This window comes from Amblyomma maculatum, chromosome 2 (assembly GCF_055883805.1).
Source record: "Amblyomma maculatum isolate TAMU_Amacu chromosome 2, ASM5588380v1, whole genome shotgun sequence".
In the NCBI taxonomy this organism is placed as follows: Eukaryota; Metazoa; Arthropoda; class Arachnida; order Ixodida; family Ixodidae; genus Amblyomma; species Amblyomma maculatum.
The window spans coordinates 10,103,216-10,129,531 of NC_139345.1; the positions used below are offsets into that span (position 1 = coordinate 10,103,216).

Here is a 26,316-nt window from a genome sequence, read left to right on the forward strand (position 1 = left end):
TTTACAACCAATTCCATTTTGTGCCAACATGAAGCCTAAGGTGTAATAACTACATTCAACAATTATGGCCACTAGCTTATGCAGCTTGCTATAACCACAAAACATGGAAGGCACTCATACAAACCTGTTTCTTGAAATAACCAATGGCAAATTCGTCAGCAAATGTCAAAAAGTGAAGAATATTCTGCTTGACATGATAATCCTTGAGATGGTTCATCAAGTGCGTCCCATAACCCTAGACACAAAGAGAAAGGAACCAGATGAAATGAGATGCAAATAACAGTTATGAAAACAAAAAATGTTCCAACACTTGCCTGCCAGCCAAAAATCTTGGTGGCCCATGAAAGAGCAAAAACCATATTTACTCGTATAATGAACCCCCCCCCCCTTTTACCCCTGAAAATTAAAAAAAAAAAAAGGAAACAGTGGCTTAGCTCTGTTATGCCTGAATATATGTAGCGCAAAGCATGCGCAGTAGCGCGAGGCGCAACTGTCATAAACAAGTCTCCGGCTAAAGGTCACGCGTAGGAGAGGAGCGCGCGGCAGCCGCGAGGAGCGCGCACCGGCTGTGGCGAGGAGGCAATGCGCCTGCGCCTCTCGTGACGTCACGCGGCTCTCGCGCATGCGCATAACGGGCAGCGCACACTCACATGAAACTCGGCCCTGACGCGCGTAATGAAGCTTTACGCTACAAAAACAGTCATTACTGGGTCTCTTCATTTCGCGTCGTCACCAGCGCATTTTTTGGGGCAGCGTGCCAAGATGCTGCGCAGCGATACCATCCCAGTGCGTATGCATTTTTTGTAAGCTCTTGTGTTGAGGAAGAGGGGGTGAACTTGGCAGAGAGCCAGGGCCCCTGACTGGTAAGCTGGCAGCTACTCGCTTGGCTCGTCTGGTTGCATTTTTTCCCGCACAATGAACCCCGCCCCCAAACTGTCATCAATTTTTCTTGAAAAAAAGTGGGTTCATTACGCAAGTAAATACGGTAATACTAGAGATGATGGGAGTGCATTGCACTAACAGCTGCCAGTAATGTTTGCATATGCCAGAATGCTCGTTTTCAGAGTGAACACACCACCAGAAGAGCACCTCTTTATTGGCCTGTGTTCCAACTCATGTCTGTGCAAATATTTGGTAATTTTGAATATCCAGACCAACAATAATGCATTCTATATTTGATTCGATCCAAATGTTTGGTATCTGCAATCTAGAAGTATAGGTTTAAGTAACATTTCTCTGACACCTCCATCATGTGGTTTCTGTTCAGCATACCTCCTGTGGGATTATAACAGGGCGCATGCCACATGTGCGCAGGAACCAGTTTGCACATGAGCGGCGGCACACATGAGCAGACACAAAAACAGCAGACAGATTTATACGGCAAAATGAAATTCGCTAATTAATTGCAACAGCATGACAGTGGCAGGAAGCTAGCATGAGGCACACACAGACATGGCACAGAGATGGCTGTCCTTTTCCGATGCTTGATGCGGGCTGGCACTGGCTGCAGTAGGTACGCCTAGTGGATCAATCAATAAGAAACCAAACAAAAGAAATGTTCTCTTTATTCCAACTGCTTTATCACCACAGGTGCGATTGGTGGCTCAAATATGCCAATCCAAAGAACATGGCAGGGGATGCTAGGCAACATTCAAAACAATGGCTACGGCTACCGAGGACCCAATGAAGAGGAAGTTGTGAGCAGACAGATTTGACATTGCCGTGCCCCAACTGGCACTGTCTGGTGCACTGAGAAGTGTACATGGTGCTCATAATATCAACATATATGCACTGAGAACTCACACAATAATGGAAATGTATAGTGGATCAACTGTCTCATTGATATTTTCTTAACCTTTTTTTTTTCCGTCTATGTTCTAATTTCCATTTATTCCTGTGACTTAATAATACAGTAAAAGCTTGTTAATTCGAACTTTACGGGACCGGGAAAAAAGTTCGAATTATCCGATGTTCGAATTATCGAATGGCCTCGAAAAAACTGACAAGAACCATTTGTATTACTCTAAATGTACCGTATTTAGTCGCGTAACGAACCCGCTCGCATAATGAACCCACCCAGTCCCGATTTGTGCCAACGAATCTGAAAAAAAAATATAATAATAATAAATCCACAACACATTTCTTGGCGGTGGGCCAAGATGCTGTGCAGCGATAACGGCGTGTTTATCTTTTGACTTTAGCTCCAGCAGGGTGGGGGGAAGCGAACTTGGCAAAGTGCCAGCGCTTGTACGGTTGTGTAAGCCTCGTTTTCAGTACGTTCGCTTTATCATGCTATGAGCGACTGGGGCTGGCACGTCTACCACCCCTCCAATAATCGGAACACGAGATAGCAGCAAGCGGCTTCAAGCTTTTGAAGCGAACAGTGCTAAAAGCGGCGTCATGATCGCGGCTGACTCGCGTGCTTCCTTGACAACTGATGGTTGGAAGGACGGATGGCTATCGCAAAAAAAAAAAAAAGTTTAACCCGTAGTGCCCGTCCGAGATCGTAGCCTTTCATGGGCGTTGGCTGGGAGCGAGCCGACAGTACTTATCCCTATTTCCAAATTAACAGGGTTGGAATTAACGAGTATTTAGTTCCGAGCTACGTTGCGCAGAAGAGAGAGCAGGCAGCCGCCGCCGCCGTCCCCTCCCTCCAACGCCGCCGCCCGCCGCGCCGGTCATGGCGCCATTTAAATTTTACCTACTTTTCCATGGTTTTACCTGGTTCCATCTTCTGTCCCCGTTTTGGACGTGCGCAGCCTTTAACTATGCCTTCCGATAGCGAAAGTGTTTCTTTACTTTCTTTTTTTTTTGCCGCGTGATGTGCGCCAAGCCGCCCAGACGCGGCAGTGCGTAGTTCGAATTATCCGTAGCGAAACAGACTCGCGTTCGAATTAATGGGCTTTTTTATACACAGATCTCTATGGAGCTTGGCCGGACCAAGTAGTCTAGTTCAAATTATCCGAAAATTCGAATTATCGAGGTTCGAATTAACGAGCTTTCACTGTATTACCTTTTCATGAGTTTGATGTGTGCTTACTAGCAAGGTAGGCTGCTCGTCAACCTGTCTTCTATTTTCCTATTCTTCTCCTTCCAGTCTGCAAGCAGCAAGGAGTTTATATGTGCTAACGCACATATACTGCACATTACAAAGCACTCACCTATGGGGCTGAAACGTGGAGGCTAACCAAGAGAGTTCTACTTAAGTTGAGGACTACCCAGAGGGCTATGGAACGAAAAATGGTAGGGGTAACATTAAGAGATAGAAAGCGTGCAGAGTGGGTCAGAGAAATAACTCAAGTTAACGACATTCTAGTGGAAATTAAGAAGAAGAAATGGACATGGGCAGGACATGTAGTGCGAAGAGAGGATAACCGATGGTCGCTGAGGGTAACAAACTGGATTCCAAGGGAAGGAAAGCGTAGCAGGGGGCGACAGAAAGTTAGGTGGGCGGATGAGATTAAGAAGTTCGCAGGGGTCAAGTGGATGCAGCTAGCACAGAACCGGGTTAAATGGAGAGATATGGGAGAAGCCTTCGCCCTGCAGTGGGTATAATCAGGCTGATGATGATGATGATGATGATGATGATGATGATGATGATGATGATTGATGAACTAATGCTACTAAACGGCTAAATATCATGCATGTACAAAAGCCTATTAGGATGCCTGCAAAAACCTCTCCAGCCTTCTGCACGTTGACAAAATGAGCGTAGAAAATGTGCCAAGTCACCGAATTCTATTTCGAGGCCCATGACCAACTTCGAAGTACTTCATAGCATTAGTCTGTCATGGTGGTAACACAACAATATCGCAACGCAAAAGTGCACTCATCGCCTATTGGAAAACAAGCAGGACAATTTCCATGCGTGCTTTTCTTGGACCTCACCATGTGTGAATCAAAAGAATGAAAACATCATTTATCAGCTTGACAGAAGAAATAGAGTGAAACAATTGAAGTTCAGTTTCAGTAATCAATCTGCATCTGCACTGTGCTTTCTTGTCAGCCAGCGAGAGCATGATGCCCCCACTTTTCAGACGCCCGCTGCCATGATAATGATTCAATGCTCCAGTTGGCTTTCCTACGGATGCTAAGAGAGTAATCGTCACTGGTGTCTGGACTGGCTTGATGTGGTAGGTATAGGAAGTTCCCTCTCTTGCCTTTGCAATCTTATATAGTATGGAATGAGCATGTTTCAGAAAAACGGGAATGCAAGCATATGCGTGATGTTTATGACCCCTTAGGAGAATGAATGACGCAGTAGTCACAAATTCATATCCAATAAAAATTCTGCTGCTAAAACTTGTCCTATATCTCTCTGACCCGACTGCTGGATGCATGACGACTTGCATTCAATTTTCAATAAAAATGACGAGGAAAATTATGAGTCAAAGGGGGTGCAATACCTTGACTTGCTCGTTCGAAGTGACAGCACAGAAGACAATTTCCGTGAAGCCTTGCCCCGGAAACATCCGAAAGCAAATACCTCCAATGACTCGACCTTCCTTTACCAAGGCAAGCGTGCGATGCTTCCTGGAACAAAAGGCGAACAAAAAAAAACATCACAATGATCAGCCCCCAAGACTGCTCCCCCCCCCCCCCCCCACCACAGCACTTCTACAATATTTTAAACTCAACACAGTCACTCAAACTGACAGAAACCTTTACTATATCAGGGTCTTCACTATATCAGTTGTTGGTGATGGTGTGGCCCTGAAGGTGTAGCCCTGAAGGCGTGTGTGGTAATTAAATGGCTCCTTACTAAACACGTCTTGGTTAATAAAATAAACACTAAAATACCTTCCACCCCTCTCTCATCCACCCCGTTTGTGCAATTTTCTTTGTTTCAGTTATAAGATATTATGTTTACATCTCATGGAAGTATGTATGTAACATGGCTACAAATACAACAGTGAGTGATTTCATGTAAAAGCCAACGCTGTGAATGAACACGGCATTATTGTATGCTGGTTCTGTGATTTAAGAGGCAATAGAAGAGAAATGCATGCGACAGTCAAGAGCGGCAAAACCACACATGCTGCGCCTCCACTTCTTGCTACAGCTGCCTTGTGCATCGCACTACGCAGTGCTGTGAATGTTTGGACCCTTTTTCCGTCCCTACATCTCACTGCACTTTTACTCTCTTTCAGTTTCTAAGCGAACAGTGCCGTCTTCTTTCCACGTTGGTAGCCAGCTTTACTTTTTCTTTCCCTATGCACCGCATGCTTTCCCTCGTGGCTCCAAGGCCAACGTAAAGTTGGTTCTTTTCAGGACTGGTGAGCCTGGTGGTAAAACCCCTAATAGAAAAAAATAAACTCATTGTGGTATTTTTTTTTTTCCCAATAAAGAAAAATTTGCCTCACGATCTTTAGCACGCATGCAGAGATGTAATTTGGGGAAGCACTTTCCTGTGGCTAGACACACTTTAATATAACAGATTTTTATCAAACACACCTTCACTATAAGGGGAAAAAATGTACAGTCATCTATGGAAGACGAACTGGGACTTCAGGTTCACTTTACTATATCCGGATTTACTATAGCACGGTTCTACTGAATATACTATTTGTAGCTGAACTACATCATGCTAACAGCAAGGCTTCAAGGAAGCAATACCAACTGATTAATAACACCAGCCATATTTTAGTATAAGTTTTCCTAATTGTCACCTATGACAAAAGCCTTATTGAAGAAAACGTCCCTCAGCAGCAAGAAATAACATGCCCAGCAAAACATCACCACACTTCAGAGCATTTTATGTTCACAAGGCTTCATTTGTACAACAGGCGCACATAACATTCCCTAGGAATGCATACTTGACAAGAGGGCGGAAGAAAACCCTATTATGTTAGAGCTCATAATTATTGCCCTTTCATCAGCGATGTCGATGAGCAGTGTTATAATAAATGAGAGCCAATGGTGAGCCCAAAAATTATGCTTGCATGCTCTCTAGTATGTTTACTGCCTGGTCAAACCGACTTCACTGATTGCTATCTTACTACAATATGAAATCGCCCTACAGTTTAGACATGTAGCCTTGTAAGCATATTTCTAGAAAACCAAGACATGGCTTCAATAAGCACTATCATTATACAGTCAAACCCACTTATAACAATACCTGTTTTAACAATATAACGGATATAGCAATGGGCAGCTGCTGCACCGTCACATTTGCCATGTGTTCTATGGTAAAATAAACCGCTTATTAGAATGGCGTCATACTACATTATTGGTTAAAAGAATCAAATATGGTGAATGAAATTCAACAAAAATGCAGAAACACGGCAACCACTAAAGTGCACACATACGCGGAGCGCCGACAATGCCGATGCAGCAGACAAAAAAAAGAAAGAAAATCGGGACAGAGCGCATCAAGCCAATGCGTTGCTCGGGCGTGCCATGGAAGCTTGCATGCCGCGGGAGGCGAGCGGTAAGACGGAGCGCTTCCTCACGCGGAGGAGGAGGAAGGGCGCAAGGCACTGCTAGGCACTGCCTTTCTGAGGGAGAGCTTTGAATGCTCCCCCCGCGTCTCTGCATGGTGGAGCAGTCCATTTTGAGGATGCGATGACAGTGGTGCGCTGCACTATCCTCCTCTATCTGCTTTGTCCAGGCCCCTGCTTCGCGGTTGCTGTTTTGTGGCATGCGTGCAACAGCATTCGTGCACGTGTCTTTCTAACGTGGTTCTCCTAGTGCGCCATCATCGTTGCCACAATCTTGCTAGCCCTGGATTTTCCGTGAACAGCAAAGGAGGCTCCTCCTTCAGGAAGCGCGACACAACTGGCGCAGAAAAAAAAGCGAACGGCAATACCACTAAAAGTTAAGAGGAACATTGTATGTGAGCACAAGGACGGCGTAAAAGTGTGCAACTTGGTGCGCAAGTACGACCTGATGCAACCAACAGTATCAACAATCATCTGCAATGTGCTCAAGATTGAGAACAAAAGCGATGCCAGTGCTGCTCATGCAATGGACGATGGCCGAAAAAGGGTTCCACACAGGGCCTACAAAGACATTGAACAAGCAGTGGTTCCTTAACGCCCGTGAAGCGAACCTGCCGATTAGTGGCCCAATTTTAGAGGAGAAGGCGAAGAACTACGCACACCCCCTGCGCAACACCAATTTCAAGCCTGGTAATAGTTGGATTCAACAGTTCAAGGAGAGACACAGAATCGTCTATAAGACAGTCGTGGATGATGCAGGATCACTCGATGTAGACACTAGGCAGAAGTGGCTTGAGGAAACATTGCCCTGCATCCAAGAAGCATATGTGGGCCGGGACTTGTACAATGGGAACAAGACTGTGCTGTTTTTACTGCCCTGTAAGGGCAGCCAGCAAAGCAAATCGCGCGTGACTGTTTTCTTGAGTGCCAATGTGGACGGCAGTGACGAGTGGTCTCCCTTTGTCGTAGGGAAATCTGAGAACCCCCATTGTTTTCGTGGTGCCGCGAGGATCCCAGTTTGCTACCATCATAAGGGGATACATGGACGACGCATGAACTTTTCCATGAGTAGCTGGTCAAGTTTGATCATCGGATGCAGCGCGAAGGCAGGAAGGCAGCATTGGCGCTCGACAATTGCACTGCGCTCCAAGCAACTCAGAAGCTCTCACACGTGAGTTTTTTTCCTCCCACCTAACACCACTTCCGGATGTGCAAGCTGGTTTTCGCAAGGGCAGAGGAACAAGAGACCAAATTGCCAACCTTCGCTGGATCAAAGCAAGAGAGTTCCAGAAACCCATCTACTTCTGCTTTATTGATTATGCGAAAGCGTTTGACTGCGTAGGTCACAGCAGATTGTGGCAAGCTCTCCAAGAGATGGGAGTTCCAATTCACCTCATCTGTCTCCTCAGGAACCTGTATGAAGGGCAAGAGGCCACAGTCAGAACTGGGCATGGTCTTACTGATTGGTTTCCGGTTGAGAAAGGAGTGAGGCAAGGCTGCATGTTGTCGCCCTGCCTATTTAACCTATATGCAGAGTGCATCATGAGGAAGGCCGGTCTGGACGAGTCTTCAGCTGGAGTGAAGATTGCTGGAAAACATATCAACAACCTTAGATATGCGGATGATACCACTTTAATGGCAGAAAGTGAAGTGGAACTCAAGAGACTTCTGATGCGTGTACAAGAAGAGAGTGAGAAGTTTGGGCTTAAACTGAACATTGAAAAGACAAAGATCATGGCGTCTTGCCCTATCAAGTCCTGGAGCATCAATGGACAAGAGGTGGAAGCTGTGACAGATTTTCTCTTCTTGGGCTCCAAGATTACCTCGGAAGGAGACTGCAGCCATGAAATTAGGAGACGCCTGCTTCTGGGAAAGAGAGCAATGGTTAGCCTTGACCGCCTAGTAAAGAGCAGAGACATTAGTCTGCCAACCAAGATCCGTATAACTCGTGCTATGGTCTTTCCAGTTGTGATGTATGGATGCGAAAGTTGGACTGTGAAAAAGGCTGACCGCCGAAGAATTGACACGTTTGAATTGTGGTGCTGGCGAAGACTCTTGAGAGTTCCTTGGACTGCCAGAAGATCAAATCAGTCGATATAGTTGGCCTGCCTCAGAACGCCGACCACCGCCAGACTTGATCCCGCTCCTGATGGCAGTGCAGGTAACTTTTGGAGTATTGGCAGAAGTAAGCTCCTCCACCATCATGTACTGCTTCAGGAAAGTGGGCTTCGCTAGAGATGCCGGCAGCACGGAAGGTCTCGAAGCTGCTGCCGATACAGCAATGACCGAACTTTGGTCCACAGTAAGCGGTAGTGACGGTGACGCGTTGGGACTTGAGGAATTTTCACATGCCAACGATACAATCGCAACAGATGAAGAGCTGACAGACGCCTATCTTCGCAGCAGTCACTGGCGCGGAAGACAGTTACAGCAGCGACGACGATGAACCGAAACCTGTGCAGGTTGAGACTCCTTGCGGGACTTTGTTTTTGCCGAGAACCTTTCACTGCACTATGTTCAATTCAGGCTTCCCGATTGAAGCCCACAATCTCTTGTATATTTTCTTTAGCAGTCTTCCTGAAGCATTCAGCTCACCAAAACCTGCTTTTAAATTTATTTTTTTTCTCAAATTGCCAATTGTCCCACAAATAAAAAATGTAAGTGAGGTGATTGGCTGAAGACTCCTTGGAGCAGCTTTTGAGTCAGCCAAAGGTGCTAGAAAAGTGGGCGTACAGCACAGACCTATTTATATATTTCCGGTGTAGCATAGAAGCTCTGTATTTTTTTTCTTAAACATTTTTCGTGCATGCCACATATGTATGGCAAAAAATTACGTGCTATAATGCATCATCTTTTGTCTTCCCTGTTACTATGTTTGAAAAAAAAAAAAAAAGGTCTGTGTAGAAGGGAAAAAGAGTTGATCCATTGGCGAGTATCGGTGCAGCGCGATCTGCTACAATGATCCTCATAATTACAAGTACTATTATGTCATAATGTAGCAGCATGTAGCAGGCTTTGCCTTTTGGCACAGCAATCACATCACCACAATTTTTATGCATCTGCTGCTAAGTGCTCTCATGGCAGCTTTATGATTCTCACAAAATATTGCTGCGAACCATTCAAATCTTTATAGTATATTGCTTTTTAACGGCCGCCAGCGGATGGTGAGACCATGCGCGATGAGTAAGTGCCTTGAATATACACCACATGCCGCAAGGTTGGCACATGCATTCAATCCCCTGGCCAACAGTACAGAGCCACCTCTTTTCGAATGCCGGAAGACATTGTTTTGTAAATAAAGTTGCAAATAATGTGTGAATATTTGAAGGATGCCTGCACTTCGCCTCTTTAAACTTTCGTCAGCTGCTAAGCACAGGTATATTTCGCTAGAGCGCTAAGAATGGTGCTACCACTTCTAGAATGGCCGGGTGGTTTGAGGCAACTGCGGCATAACCCTAGGTTTACAATACTACTGACAGTGCTGACAAATCAAGTGGCTATATTTCTTCCTCTGACTGATTCAAATAGTTCCAGAGAAAGAAGCAGCAGCAACAAGCGATGAAAACCATGTTATATAAGATGTGTATTGAAAGCACGTTTCTTGTGGTGTTTCACAAGTGGCCAAATGTCACCATCTACATCAGCACCACAGCGCTCAACTATTCATACAAAAATGTACAAATCATGCACATGCATTCCTCTCCACTTTGATTCACACAGTGGCAGAAGCAGGGGCTGTGGTGCAGGAAATAAAGTGCAGCCTCTGTCTCTGCTGCTTTTACGTGGGAGAAACAAAGTTTAGAAAGTGTAAAAGTTCTCTGCCAGCCTCCCTATGCAGTTCACCACAGATTCAAGGGTTTTCAAGGATATAAAAATTCCAGTCATCTAGGTCTCCGAAATCGGCATTTTTCTTTTTTTTGTAATCAAGTGTTTTACCCTGTAAAGTGCAATTACATCTTGCTGCCAACCTCACACCGAATCGGGCTCACTCACCACAACACACAAACTTCCAATACCCTTATCACAAGTGCAGAAAACACCAAAATTTAAGGGGGACACTTAAAATCTGCCTTTAAGGGTATGTTGCGGGAGCGCAGGCTACTACTCAATATATAAGGCCCCGCTTTAACTAAGCCTTATGAACGTGCCTGTGTGGCCTATAAGTAGCGTGCCTGACTCGGCACCCAAGAGCATTGGGAAGTTGATTCTTATTCCACATTCCCACTGCATATGAGCAACCTAAGGAGTTGCCAGCTCCTCCCAACTTTCTGATATCATGTGGTCCCATTTAAATCGCAAAAACCATCGAGGAATCAGTTCTCAGCCCTGTCAGCTGCCAGTCACCACCTGCTAGCGCCATCCCAGTGATTTTGAAGCTAAAGCTTCACAACGCCATGTATATGCCAAGATCGACCTCGCAGGCCGCTTGACCTGCAATGAGCCAGAGGTCACTGTATGGCTATATAGCTTAGCCATGGCACCACCTATGGTGTACCACCACTTGACCTTTCACATTTTGACGGCAGGTACAGCATCCCATATTCCTTCTTGCAGTTGATGGCATCTTCAAGTCCATAACCTCAGCAATTTAATCAGTGTAAAACCATGTCTGGCCACGTCTAAACCTAAGCCCAACTGAAGAAAAAAAAGCAAAACAATGCTTTCACTTTGTTTAACTAGGCTTAGCAGGGTTAAACCCCAGCCATCTTTTGCTCACGATGCCAACGCCAGATTTTCTGTGCATAACGCTATATCTGCCAGCATAGTATAGTCAGCAAACATAGTAGGGTCATGAAGAGCTCATTATGGGGTACGTACAAAGAGTGCCAACTGCCACTCACACCTAGAAAAGCATGATGCCTATGCTTTCCTAGTCGTCAATGACAGTTGGCTCCCTTCAGTATAGCATGGCATAAAGAACAAATTAAAGACAGAAGCGAGTTCCTGATGTTAACAACTGCAGCAGGCCAGCTTCAAAAAGTGCATGTATGAGCAGAGCAGACAGATCCCACTAAAACAGGTGAAATGGTGGTGGACATTACGGGTCAAAGACGAGCCTGGTGATGTACTCCTTGGGCATCCTTGGCAGCTGGTGGGAGAAGACATTCTGCAGCCCCACCAGCCATACCAGGGACTGCTGGTCCACCCGCCGGCTCAGCGAGTTGGCCACCAGGTGGAACTCAATCACCCCTCGCCGCTCCTCCGCTCGCGCCGCCTCATCTCGCGCTGCCAGCTCAGAGAAGGCATTGTTCTGCGGTGTAGACACCACACTCGTGATTCAGTGACGAAACACAGATTCAGGCCCTTTTTGCAGGACTGTGTTCAAGAAGCCACATTCTCACTCTAGTGCAAAATCACTATTTAACATGATCGAACCCAAGCACAAATCTTGTGTAAAGCCTCTAGCCAGTGAGGGAAAAAAAAAAAAGAACTTCGAAACAGGGCAGGTTCTAACCCAGGAATTTCTAACGGGAAGCAAGTACGGAACATCACAAGTAGCTATTGCTGCAGCCGATCACCCCAAGCTTTAGCTGCAACACATTTTAACGCTGTGTGTTGTGTGCTATCACCTCCATCAACTTCCATCCATACGCAAACGCTTTCTCAAATCGTATTTGGCTTCACTATGTCAAAACTTTTTGATGCTGCTGTTATAAGGGCAGATCCGCACAAATTAACACTACTCAGGATAAATGACGTTTTACTTTATCTGCATAAATATAATGCAAGAGGGAAGCTCTGTAACTCAGAAGAGTGGTAAAGAAAACATTACTAGAATTATAACAACAATAATGTGATTATATTTCACTCCCAAGCTCTTCAGGCCAACCATAGTGAAGACCCCCTTCCCAGCCCCCTCAATGATGAAAAGAAAGGCAGACCGCAAGCAAGGCAGACAGTAAAAATTGGCTTGTTGGTCAATTCGGCCTACCATAACCACGAGTTAGGAGCTCGCACACAAACATAAAAAAAAAAAGAGAGAAAATTGCTTACCACCTTCTTGAGCTGTCAAAACACCACATTAATAAGCCATAACTTGATATGAAAAAGGTCAAAGAGAAACAAGAACAGTAAAGCCTACCTCAGGGCCAGCCATTTCCTTTGGATCAGTGATTGTGGCAATTAACTGGATTAGCACCTCTTCTGCAATGTCCCCTAAAGGTTAAAGCAAAAGCCATGAAAAGAGCATAGGCATACTTATGCAATTCAGCAAAGAAGAAAAACACTACAACAAAGAAGTCTGCAGTAAAGCAGCTGTTCATCACTGACAGAAGCCCTTCACAATTTTGTTTTCTTTTTAAACAATTGCTGTCCTGCAGTAAGCCTGCAGCAAAGAGTCCTGCTCTAGACTGCGAGACTGATGCTTGCCACTTCATAATAATTTTCCTTACTTTCTCTAACACCTTTAATAAAGCTGCTATAAAGGGAAAATAGCAAAGGATAATGGCATATCATGACAGCTTGTACTTGAGTACAGAGACAATGAATACAAATACAATTTTTATGTTAACAGTTAAATAAAAAAAAGAAAGCCTTTTCAACATTGTTACAAATAAACAGGGTGTCCCCTCAGTAAATTTCTACTGCAAAAGCTCTCACCTTCAATTTTGCGTCTCTTGGGCTCTGGCATGCGAGTTTCTTCGTTCGGTCGTTTCTCTCCTGCGTATAAAAAAAAAAAAAAAAAAAAAGTGGACGTGTAATTAAACCATGCACAACTAGGCTGTTTCACGATGGTGACAAATATAGGGAAGGCACAACGCACATGACCTACAGTGCCTAATCCTCACCTTGAGCATCCGCAGTGCTAATGGACTTGGATGAACGACCAGTTGCGTGCACTGCCGAACTCTGGTTGAACGTGGGGCCATTCTCGTTGCCTGAACTGGGCGAGTTTGCAACGGACTGCTTTTCAATGGCCCTCGCATGAGTTGTTCCGTTGCTTGTCACACCTGCACATGTTTAGCAGCACTGAGCTCAATAGTTTGTTCCAGCAACAAGATACAAGACCTTGTGACACACTGTAGACACCACCAGTGTTCTGCAGCAAATTTTTTCTTATCACAGTCGGCATAAATCATGCCTAAACCCCTTAAAAGTACATTCACATATGGGATATAGTCCTGCAAAAGCTTGCCATCCACTTGATGCTTACTCTCATTTCCGGACAATGCAATAGCAATAGAAGGAGATCAGCATGTCCTCACTAGAGTTATGTCGTCTGATGCTCAAGCTCGCTAAAAGATAGAGGAAAGCATGCAATGTCAAAGTGTGTACAGAATTTCGTCTGATACCAGACAGTTAATTTGAAATGTTTGGATGTTTTCCATTTCTGGATATAACACAAATTGCTTTCCTCAAAGCATCTGCTACAGAACATTAAATTTGGAAGGTGTTAATGAGCATAACTTGATTTTTTCTCCCACACCTTTTATAGGTAGTCAGTGATAAGTTCACCAACAAGCTCAAAAGCTACTAGAAGCCAGTCTTTCAAAGCCTTTAAGGAAAATAAAATAAAGACCTTATTTTAATTTGGCCTTAAAAATTGCATAAACAAAAACAAAACAAATGTTATATTGAGGTGAAAGCCCGTTCTTAAGTGCGTATCCTACCACGCGACTACGTCTCAGTAAACTATCAGATTTGTTTTAAGCGCAGTGGTTTTTTTTCCTCCTTTCAGGAGCACTGACAATGCTTCACATAATAGTTAATGCTCTCTCCATTTACAGCTTTGACGGGAACCTACACCCCCTTCACATTTTAACTGAAATAAATGCTACCTTGAACCAAATATGTCTAATAACTGTCCGGCAGATGAAATTTACATTACTTTTTCTAAGCTACTTAGCAGAATGCAACTGATATCATACTCATTAGTTATGGCTTCCAGCATCAGAATACATAAGAACGGGTGTATGGGCTGATAAAAAAATTCTCTCTAAATTTGTTCTACAGTGTTTCCAAGAAAACAATTACAGAATTGGGCACCTTAGACAGCCAACTTTCCGCAGCCGTGAAAATAGTTGGGTGCTTAAAATTCAGTCTTCGAACCCTTAAGCGCTCCCAAGGCTTTAACTGGACTTGATTATGAAGCATACATCTGAAGTTTTGCCTTCAAATACTAACATTGGCGTATATATTCACCCCTGAAATTTAGTGTGCCATTTTCTTTTTTTTTTTTTCAAAAGGAGGGAGAGGAGGGAATGGCAGTTCATCTACAGTTGGCCTAACCACTTTGATACGAGGCTGTAAACATAATCATAATAGTACTTCGTTTTAAATCTCCCTTGTAACCTCTAAACCTTTTTATTTTACATTAAGTTCGTGCAAATGCAATAATTAATAACTTTTGCAATCATTCTGTTGTTCCTGCCAATGTCCCACAAGTATTTCTACAAAAAATATTTCTGATTTTTCCCAAAATTGCAGGAAGCTAAGAGCCTGTATTTATTATAATGCCTTAATTGATATCATAAAAGTTGTAACTACAATGCACTGGAGAAGTCGCAAACTTCAGTATAGTGAGCTTTCTAACAGGGACTTACCTGTAACTGCGAGAAGTTTCTATTTAACATCAATGAAATGAATGGATTATTTTCAACTTTCTGCTGTAATATGGCATTCTTGGATTGCCCAGTACAAGCTAAGTGCATTCATCTCGCCCTAACAAATCCTGATAAATGGTGATGAGAACACAGAGACTTTCTTTAAAGAAGCATGCTGAAAGCCCAAGTCAGGGGTTACTTACCTCTTCATATTCCACTGAAATTTTCAACACGCTTTCTCTCCAGTTCTTAATACCTTTGTGCTGAATTTCCCAACAATACAGCGTGTTATTGCAGTGAAAAATCAACTTTAACATTTCCCATCTTGTAGCCTCAATACAGGCCACAAAATGCAATGTGCAACGTCATTGGATGCATGGCTGTCAACACTCGCCCTGCTGTTGCCGAAGAACAAGATTTCAAGCTTGCTTTCTGTCATTTCAGACAAATGGGAGCCCAAGTTGCCGACAACAGTTGACAATTTAGCCAAACAATGCGCATCAAGTTTTGTGACAGTGCCCAGGAACGTCTGTCATGTCGTCGTCGCTTGGTTGAAACCTGGCTTCGATTTCGTTTTCCTGCTTTTCGCACTTTCAAAATAGTTTACTCAGCATATAGACAAACTTTCTGTACTGCTGAGAGGGGACTCTAAGGAATAGAATTTTACTGTAAGTTCAAAAACCTTGGAGTTGGCCTTTACGGCACTTCAAAGAACAAAATGTACTATAGTTGCTGGTCGCATGCTACAGCATACAGCTGCGACATGAGCTCACGCAAGTAAAATACTTGTAAACTAAAGAAGCAGTGACCCTCTTTGCTCCCCACTATATGCTTTTATCAGCTGCTGTGGTATTTGTGACAGCAAGACTGGTAAAAAGAACAACTCACTTCTGTCAGTAGGCGTATTGGTGGCACTGCTGAGAGGGGTCTGTTTGAAATCAGGGTCCCATATAGGAGAGTTGTTTCCGTAAACTTCTTCTTCGAGCACCGACAAGAATCTGGGCACACAATGAAATTTCCATAGCACCTCCTTGCTATACTGAAACAAGATCTGGATCATTCATCTGTCACAGCAAAGGACAGTCTAGATAGATTAACAATCAATACTATAAATATTTCAATCACCAGATTTGCTCTAATCTTGAAAATTTACTAAAAATTAAAACCAAAGAATGGAAAGTAAAACTAGAAAGTAAACAGAAATAAAATTATGTTCTGTATATGTATACAGTAAAACCTCATTGATAAGTTCTTAAAAATGAAGAAAAAAAGAAACATATTATATAGGAAAACGAATGATCTGAACTACCTTTTTTTAAAAAATGAAGTTGAATGAGGCACGAAGGTGCTTACTGACCCTACCACTTCAAAAAGATTACCATGCTTAGCATAAGGCATGAAGAGCTCCTTATTTAATGTTAGCAGAATTCAGTCTTCATTTGCGTCGTCCTTAGTGTGAAAGAGATTTGGCAACATGTCTTGTTTGCTAATGGTAATAGAGCTGGAATCGCTTCCTAGTTGTTTCCAATGCTTCAACCCTTTACACAATTTCGATGCGAAGTAGTCATCGTGATGGCCGACTGCTTATGCGCTCTTGCTCTTCACGCTGCGTTCCCCAGACCTAACCTGACCTACTCGTGCATGAGTGCATAGTTATAGGTCTCAGATGCCCTCACATGTTAGCACATTAGCTTTCTTTGCCCTCTTGCACCTGGGCACTGCAGAGAAGCTGCCACTGCTCTCCGGCTCTTTATGACTCATGCCCCAGGTTCAGCCCACTCATATGATAGCATACATGCAGTCCATAGCTAAAAGTATTATAAAAAAACAGTTTGCACATGTTTAGAAGTGTGTATACTCTTCCCACAACTGTAGTATTCTCAACAACAAATACCTTCACAGTTCCATCAATCCAAATTCGTCTTCCTGGAAAATTCCTCACAAAATCTTCTGCAAATAGCGCACAAAAAAATGAAGCACACAGATCTAAAGCTAAAAAAATGCTGCAATGCCAAGCACGCAGAAATGCAATTTATGTCTACTGAAGCCCTTCAACTAGGCTATGCACCAATCTCATGTCAAAAAGAAAGTGTAAGTAACAACTCCTAATGAATTGGCAACATTGTACTTCTGTAAAAATGGTCAGCCGCCATCACTGAACGAACCGTGGAAAGTGTGTAAGCACAAGTGTCCTCTTTTCCGGGGGCATTTTGTCTTTCTCCGCTCGAAACTTGTCCAGAAGCTGACGGCGCATCGTCTGGAAGACTGAGCGCAGCAGCGTACGGCCAAAGATGATGGTTGTTTCAGAATGCGGCAAACTGTCACAGAATGCTGGGACGTGGCAGAAGCACAACCACCTGAAAAATGCCCACAAGGGATATAACTGAAATATGTGAGTATGTGAAATGCAAAGCAAGTTTTGAATGTCTTCATGTAGCAAGCTGGGATTACTGTAGAGAACAAAACTTGTTAAGCCTACAACACATAAAAGAAGAAAAATGAAAGCAATGCATCAAAACTGACAGGCTCTGTTAAGTGCTTTCATAATATCTCTTAGTTGTGTAACTTCTCAAAATTTGCACAGCTTTTAATGTCAAAAGTATAAATTTTTTTAGTGGGGCTCTCAGTCCAACAATAGGCCATTGTTGGTGCACCTTCCTGAAGCCAGCTAGACCTGTAGAAAAAGTACCATAAAGATGGCCAACTGCCTCCAGCCTTACTTTCTCCAGCCTTAATGTCTTTCCTTACTTCAGCATGGTTAATGTATGCGATTCCTCCACTGCTGCACAAAGAGAAAATAAAGGCAACTAGCTTGTACCTGAAGAAAGAAAAAAGAAAAAACTGCAAAACAAAGCATGGCCACAGGTGTCATAAAAGCAGCGCTAACAAATAGACACTCACAAATTCAAAAAACAAATGCTCCCACACCGTCGGCAACATATGTATGCCAGTTTAGGCCTTCCCTATCTTAACAAAATTCATATGTTGCCGACGGTGTGGGAGCATTTGTTTTTTGAAGAAGTTTCTATGTAGTGTTGTTTCGAAAAAGAAGTTAGAGTCAGCGCCTATCGTGTGTGTATATTTGTTAGCGCTGTGAATCTTTCCTTTTATGAGTAATGCACCAACTAGCCCAGCAGTTAGTTTTACTTGGCCACAGGTGTGTAGGCTCCCCTCACTTGTAGTAGGACGTACGTTGGGCAGACGGAGTGCTGTTTGAATGGTAGGTTAAGAGAACATGAACGCTCTATGGGGACTGGAATGGGGTCTAACCTGTCACTGCATAGCAAGGGCTGTGATCTACACTCATGCAAGCCCAATCTTGAAAAAACCTTATTTTAGACGGATGCCGCGAACGTGTTGCCCGTGAACTGAAAGAAGCCTTTTGGATTAGGAAGAAGGGCCAAAATTGTATTAGTGATGGTTCGGTTTTCTTGTATAAGAATGAAGAAGGCTTACAAAGATTTGGCTGAAAACTAACAAATGAACGAGTGCTCTGTGGTTCCTCGTTTATTCAAAGAATGTAACCGTTTTCGAAGGTACAGCAAAATCTCGTTACAAGAAACATGGCTACAAGAGACACTCGGTTATAAGAGACACTTAAAAATGGTTTGGTTGGTTTTCTGATGTTTGCCACGTTAACAACATTGCATACAAGAGACATGGTTACAAGAGGCACTCTGTTATTAAGAACAACTTTTGCAGGTCACCAAAATAAATTCTTCACTATGTATAGGAGACACAATTCACCAGGTACACTCATGCAACGCAGCTGGCCCGTACCAACTCGCATGTGCGGCAGTTTAGATTCCCTTAACTAAATTCTGTTCCATATCAGTGTCCTTTGTTTGTCTAACTTTGTTTGTCTTGACTGAGAAGTTAAAATGTCCCTGTTGTTTCAGTCACACAGGAATGTGATGACAGTGGCTAAAACAACAGAGACCTTCCCATTCTAGTGGAGGCACTCCTTCTCAGTTCCTGACATATTGCAACAAAACAGGGCACAAATATGGAACAGAATTTAGATAAGGAAATCTAAACTGCCATATATACGAGTTGGTAACAATTTTTGGTTACAAGAGACATCTTTATCGAGTTCCTTGAGTGTCTCTTGTAACGAGGTTTTACTACGCTATTACATGTGTTTGTTTCGAGTTCTTTTTTTTACCTTTTCATTGCATTTTTCATCTGCAATCCTCGTTTCAGAATCCTGACAATCATTTTAGCCCAATACGCCACGGTTCTTTGGTACCTATTATGCAGCGGGACAAAGTGCTCAGCGCACAAAGCAGTTGCCGAAGTCAAGATGTTACATGTGCTGTTCTATTATTCCGGCTTTGACCTTTTTTATGCACTTACATTCTGATACCGTCTTTCCAATCCAATCAAACATGTTACTTTGGCCCTTCACACTGCATGCCATTGTTCTATATACTGTCACGTAGCCGTTTAGGACCGTAACCAGAAGGTTGGTTTTTAATGGGGGGGGGGGGGGGATAGGGGGGGGGGTGATCTAGCAGGCACAGGAGAGCAGGTCCAGAGCAAGTCCAAAGCACCGAGAGACAGCCGTCAACTTCAGCCTCTTCTAACCGAACGCCACGGGGCCACTTCTTCAATTCCGCGCACGAGACTCTCGATGAGCAGCCGCCTAGCGGCTGCTGTTGCACACACTACATTATATATTTTTTTTTAATTTTAAGGAACTATTGGCTGCAGTTATCAGTTTTAGCCTAGCCTGTGTCAAAAATTATTCCTTTATTGTTTGATAACTGTACATCTTTATGACATGTGCTGCAGCTGACAGGTGGTGTGTCAGAGATATTATGTGCATCTTTCAATAAAAGAATCAGTTGCCAGTAAAAGCATGTCCTCCTATCTGCCTTTCTGGTGTTTTGTCTATTTTTCGCTAACTTGTTCCCATAAGACTATGCACCATCTAGCCCAGCAACAAGCTTTACTTTTGTACCTGCAAAATAGATTAAGGCAGTATGTCCTCAGATTCACAAAAATTCAAAGGACACTTCAGCTCTTTAAGGGTATGACGCGACAGTGTTGACTCCCATCTGTGGCTCCCCTTGCAGACCTCATTCGCGTACATGCAGTACTTATCTACTCGATTAATCATTAATCCCTCAATTTCTGCCTCTATTAATAATTTCACAGATACTCATTAACATACAGCCGTAAGCTAACACATTATGTGATATATCATCGAAACGGATGTAAAGCCTCTATAAGATACCCTTATACGAAGCCATATGAACATGCCTGTGTGCACTAGGGGTAGCATGCCGGACTCCGGGCCCAAGCATCCTGGAGAACTCAATTCTTGGGGTGTGAGAATAGTGGTTTTTCGGCTCAAAAAAAAAGCAAATAATATATTGAAGTGGGTAGTTCAAATAGTATTTTAAATCCAGAAGGACCAAACAACATAGCTCAGAGTTTTCAAAACAATTTATTCTTTTAGGCCTGTGCAAATAGTGGTTTAATGCACCTCCTCGGCCAGAGCCATGCCAGAGGAGATGCATTAAACCGAAATAATTTGAAGCGGGCATTCCAAACAATTATTCGCTTCAGATAATTACTTCAAGGATGCATACAGCAAACATTTGGATCGAATTGAGTACCAAAAGAATGCTCAACTTAGTGTTCGAAATTGGCAAATATTTTCAAGGGCCTATATAATTTCCATCGCAAAAGAGCTGTCCAGGTTGACAGCTCTTGCCAGATCCCCTATGTCACATGGCCTCATAACATCTCAGAACCAGCCAGCCAATCAGTGTTAAGCCATCATCATCATGCAGACTATACCCACTGCGGGACGAAGGCCTCTCCCGTTATCCACCAATTAAACCGGCCCTGTGCTAGCTGCATCCGCTTGACCCCCGCAAACCTATTAACCTCATCTGCCCACCTAACGCCACCCCCTGCTACGCCTATCTTCCCTTGGAATCCAATTTGTTACGCTAAGCGACCATCGGTTGTCCTCTCTTCGCACTACATGTCCTGCCCATTTCTTAATTTCACTAGAATGTCATTAACCCAAGTTATTTCTTTGACCTACTCTGCACTTTGAATGTAACCATTTTCCGTTCCACAGCTCTCTGTGTTATCCTCCACCTAAGCAGAACCATTTTCATTGGCCTCCATGCTTCAGCCTCATAGGTGAGTACAGGTAAGATGCAATTGTTGTATACTCTCCTAGAGCATACTGGTAAGCTGATAGTCATAATCAGCGACTGCTTGCCAAATGCGCTCGATTCCAATCTTATTCTCCTAGTTATTTCCCCTTTGTGGTCTGGATCTGTGGTCGCGACCTGTCCTAAGTACACATATTTGCCTACCACTTCCAGTGTTTTGTTACTTGCTGTTCCTTTCTGAGGCTGTTGAACACTACCTTAGTCTTCTGCATATTAATTTTTAGACCTACCTGTCTGTTTTTCCTGTCTAGGTCACCAGTCGTTCTTTGAAATTTGTCCCCCAAGTTATTTAGCAAGGCTATGTCATCAGTGAATTGCAGATTGCCAAGGTATTCTCCATCAACCCTTATACCTAACAGCTCCCATCCCAACTCTCTCAATGCTGTAGGCTCTGAATACCAAGTCATTTCACCTGCCAATTAGGAGCAGTTAGAGATATGCTCGTGGTTTTTCACTCACAATAATTACACTCCCACCAAATTTCCTAGTATATAGTGTTTTTAACAATTAACATGCCAATAGAGCACCTTAAGGTGAACAGAGCGACAATACTGTAGTCTGAAAACAAAAAAAGATGCAGCAGCCGTGAAACACACAAAATAATTAAAAGAATAATTTCAGGAGTGGTAATCAGTGGAAGATCTCATTATGAAAGACTTGTTACTTGTCATGGCAAAACACTAATGCAAGAACTTCATTCACTGACCTGGTGTAATTTATTTTGTATGCAGCTGTATCTTCACTGGGTAAATGCTGCCTCTGCTGCTTCCTGGCTGATGGTGTTTCCAGCTTCCAGTGGTTAAGGCAGTGCAGGAACATCTTTGCGAGATCATACATGGTCTGCCACTCTTTCTGAGAAAGGTGGCCAAACTTGTACATCACGAAGTTTATCACTGCCTGAAATACAGTAGTCAAGCGCCAGTAGCCGGTCAGGAGAAATGAAAGCAAGCATCTTATCATGTAGCAAGAAATCATCAGAAAATATAACAAAAACTTAAAAGAGATTAAGTCACCTTAGCAATGCTTGGTTTCTCAAAAGGTGGATTTCCCAAGGGACCTTCCACTGTGGGACGTGTCATCAGGAGGATACTTTTTCGTAGCAGCTGCAATAACAGTGCATCGAATAAATACTTTTACTTTCAAGCAGTGTGATAAGTTCATGGTAGGTGCGTGCAAATATTTAATATTTCTAATATGAATCAAATAAGTTTGTTGTTTGGTTCGTACTCAATTTCAGAAAATTATATTTGAGAATTCCTATATACTGAGCAGTGATCAAATAATGTGCTGAATTTCATAACTTCGACCCGTGACAACGCCTCAATACATGGGAAAATGATCTGAAGTTCAAATTTAAAGGGTCCAGGAAACAGTATAAAGGAAACAGTCTTTACTTTCTTCTCAATCGTTTATCATATTGTCACGTCTCGATTGAACGCCAAGGAGGACCCAAAGATAGGACGGGTTTAATAAATCAACCTGGACGAGTCTTGCGCTCCAACTTCCTTCTCTTCCAGGCTCGCGCTTGTGGGGCCCGGTCATCATCTTTGGCGTCGTCTTCTATGCGGCATTTGCCCCCCTCCTCAGGAAGCATCGTCCCGATGAGCATAAAAGGGAGTAGGGGGTCAAGGTCAGTCCGATTTGTACGGCTTCATGCGTACAACGTGGACGACGTCGGCTTGTTGCTGGCGTCGCTTTGAGGTCGACACCCCGTCTGGCACCACCTCATAAGTGACGTCGGTTAAACGTCGCTGGACAACATATGGCCCGAAATATCGCCGCAATAGTTTTTCGGAGAGTCCACGGCGGCGAATAGGCGTCCAGACCCACACTTTGTCGCCAGGTTCGTACATGACATGTCGGCGTCTATGATTGTAGCGTCGTGCATCATGCTCTTGCTGATTCTTGATCCGCACACGCGCTAGTTGGCGGGCTTCCTCTGCACGCTGAGCGATTTCCTCGGCGTCCTGATCGAGATCGTCGGTGTCGGCATTCGGGAGCAACATTGCATCCAGCATAGTTGTTACTGGTCGCCCGTGAAGGAGGCTGAATGGTGTCATACGAGTGGTGTCTTGGCGTGCCGTATTGTAGGCGAACGTGACGTAGGGAAGAATTTCGTCCCAATTCTTGTGGTTCACGTCAACGTACATGCAAAGCATGTCTGCAATGGTTTTATTGAGGCGTTCCGTCAACCCATTGGTTTGGGGGTGATAGGCTGTAGTTTTACGGTGACTGGTACCACTGAGGCGGAGAACGGTCTCCAAAAGTTCGGCCGTAAATGCAGTTCCTCGGTCAGTTATAATGAGCGCCGGAGCGCCATGCCTCAGGACAATGTTCTCCACGAAGAACCGAGCTGCTTCGGCGGCGGTACCCCTTGGCAGAGCCTTGGTCTCCGCGTAGCGGGTTAGATAATCGGTGGCGACAATTATCCATTTATTTCCGGCTGTCGACGTCGGAAATGGTCCCAGGAGGTCCATGCCGATTTGCTTAAAAGGTGTTGTTGGCACTTGAAGAGGATGGAGTAGGCCAGCTGGTTTTACAGGGGGTGACTTACGGCGCTGGCAGTCTATGCACGTACGTACATAGTGTTTCACTGTCGCAGGCAGTTTTGGCCAGTAGTATCCGTGCTGGACTCTAGCCAACGTGCGGGTGTAGCCTAGGTGACCGGCGGTTGGCTCGTCGTGACACGCTTGCAGAACTTCACTGCGGAGAACAGATGGGACGACGAGTAGATGACTGTTTCCCCCAGGGCGAAAGTTCTTCTTGTAAAGCACGTTGTTGCGAATAAAGAATGAAGAGATTACTCGGGTGAAAATCTTAGGCACAACGGTAGTTCGTTTTTCCAAGAAATCAATAAGAGGAAGCAATTCCTGGTCTTCTCGCTGCTGTTGGGAAAGCGTTGCGTCATCTATGACACCTAAAAACGCAGTGTCTTCATCGGTCATAGTGAAAGGTTCGACCGGCGCTCGCGAAAGGCAGTCAGCATCCGCGTGCTTTTTTCCAGATTTGTAAATAACTGCCATGTCGAATTCTTGTAATCGAAGGCTCCAACGCGCGAGTCTCCCTGAAGGGTCCTTTAGATTCGTCAGCCAACACAGCGAGTGATGGTCGCTAACTACTTGAAAGGGGCGAGCGTACAAATAAGGGCGGAACTTCATAACCGCCCATACCACTGCAAGGCATTCTTTTTCGGTTGCCGAGTAGTTCGCTTCTGCTTTAGATAAGGTCCTGCTGGCGTAAGCAATTACTTTTTCCACACCATCCTGGCGCTGCACCAGCACAGCACCTAAGCCCACGTTGCTGGCATCCGTATGAAGCAGTGTAGGGGCGTCGTCATCAAAGTGCGCCAGGACAGGTGGTGTCTGTAAACGTCTCCGCAGCTCATTAAACGCTTGTTCCTGTTCTTCACCCCAGTGAAAGACAGCATTGTCACGCGTCAGCGAAGTTAATGGCCAGGCAATTCGTGAGAAACCAGCAATAAACCGGCGGTAATAGGCGCAAAGACCCAGGAAACGCCGCAATGTCTTTTTGTCCGTAGGTGTCGGGAACTTGGCGACTGCGGAGAGCTTTTCAGGATCAGGCCGGACACCTTCTTGGCTAACGACGTGACCTAAGAATTGCAGCTCCTCGTACCCGAAGTGGCACTTCTCGGGTTTTAGTGTGAGGCCCGCAGATCGTATGGCCTGAAATACAGCTAGCAGACGGCGTAGATGCTCTTCAAATGTGGCCGAAAACACAATCACGTCGTCAAGATACACCAGGCATGTTTGCCACTTAAGTCCCGAGAGCACAGTATCCATCAACCTCTGAAATGTTGCTGGTGCTGAGCATAAACCGAACGGAAGGACCTTAAACTCATACAATCCATCGGGAGTGACGAATGCTGTCTTCTCCCGATCTCTCTCGTCTACTTCTATCTGCCAATATCCACTTTTCAAGTCCATTGATGAGAAGTAACGTGCATTTCGTAGGCGATCAAGGGAATCGTCGATGCGAGGAAGAGGGTACACGTCTTTTTTAGTTACTTGGTTGAGCTTGCGGTAATCTATGCAAAATCGTAAGCTGCCGTCCTTCTTTTTAACAAGTACCACGGGGGAAGCCCAGGGGCTCTGTGACGGCTGGATAACGTCGTCTCTAAGCATTTCGGCCACCTGGCGCTGAATGGCTGCACGTTCTTTCGGAGCTACACGGTAAGGATTTTGTCGAATCGGGCGAATCGAGTCATCCGTGATGATTCGATGTTTTGTCAAAGGCGTTTGGCCGATCCGCGATTCGGAAGCAAAGCAGTCTCGAAATTGATCTATGAGATCTAAAAGACGGTCCCGTTCTGAAGAAGACAAATTTGGACTCACATCGACGATGGTTACGGGCGTCTTGCACATTGATCCTTCCTGTTGCAGTGAGAAGCAGTGCTGCGCATTTGGTATGCTGTCGAAAAAGGCCACAGTTGTGCCTTTCGGAATTTGCTGACGCTCGTCGCTGAAGTTTGTCAGCAGCACTTCGGTCTGTCCATTGGTCAAGTTGACTAGCCCTCGAGCTATAGAAACACCTCGGCTTAGTACCAGGGCGACTGCCCTTTCGGCGATACCATCGCCGGTATGCGCCATGTCGCACTTCACTTCAACAAGAGAGCATGATCGCGGAGGTAATGTCACTGTCTCATTGGCGACGCGTAAGGGCATCAGTGGTACTTCCGCACAGCCAAGGTCTTCATGATTGTTGGTGAAGGCAACGACGCTGTCACGAATGCTGATTACAGCCCCATGAAGACGCAGAAAGTCCATGCCCAAGATGAGATCTTTGCAACAGTCAGGGAGAATAACGAAGCTGCCAACAAACACCGCGTTTCCTATTCCTATCCGGGCAGTGCACTTCCCTGTCGGTGCCAGTAGCTGGCCCCCAGCACTTCTTATTACTGGCCCAGTCCATTCGGTTTTTACTTTGCGCAGCGTGTCAGCCAGTTTCTGGCTAATAATTGAAAAATCCGCCCCGGTATCCACCAGAGCATGTACCTCCAGCCCATCAATGGAAACGGCGAGGTCAGCGCTAACAACGTTATCTGGGTTGCTCGTCTCTTTCGGCATTTTCGGCGGAAGTGCGGCAAGGTCAACGGTATCAGCTTCGTTGTCGGGGCTG

The 26,316-nt window shown here is 44.5% G+C and overlaps 1 protein-coding gene across 1 annotated transcript in view; it reads right to left on the bottom strand.

Moving 5' to 3' along the window:
* Window positions 1-26,316, bottom strand: part of Gcn5 (Gcn5 acetyltransferase) — a 46,760-nt gene that overhangs the window by 12,821 nt on the left and 7,623 nt on the right. Inside the window, exons 5-14 of the mRNA XM_084593188.1 lie at window positions 22,194-22,283; window positions 21,887-22,077; window positions 17,149-17,340; window positions 15,872-15,981; window positions 13,229-13,390; window positions 13,041-13,100; window positions 12,523-12,596; window positions 11,483-11,691; window positions 4,407-4,533; window positions 125-235 (exon numbers count right to left, since the gene is read on the bottom strand). Coding sequence (XP_084449314.1) covers window positions 125-235; window positions 4,407-4,533; window positions 11,483-11,691; window positions 12,523-12,596; window positions 13,041-13,100; window positions 13,229-13,390; window positions 15,872-15,981; window positions 17,149-17,340; window positions 21,887-22,077; window positions 22,194-22,283 — 1,326 coding nt within the window. The remainder of the gene's footprint in view (window positions 1-124; window positions 236-4,406; window positions 4,534-11,482; window positions 11,692-12,522; window positions 12,597-13,040; window positions 13,101-13,228; window positions 13,391-15,871; window positions 15,982-17,148; window positions 17,341-21,886; window positions 22,078-22,193; window positions 22,284-26,316) is intronic.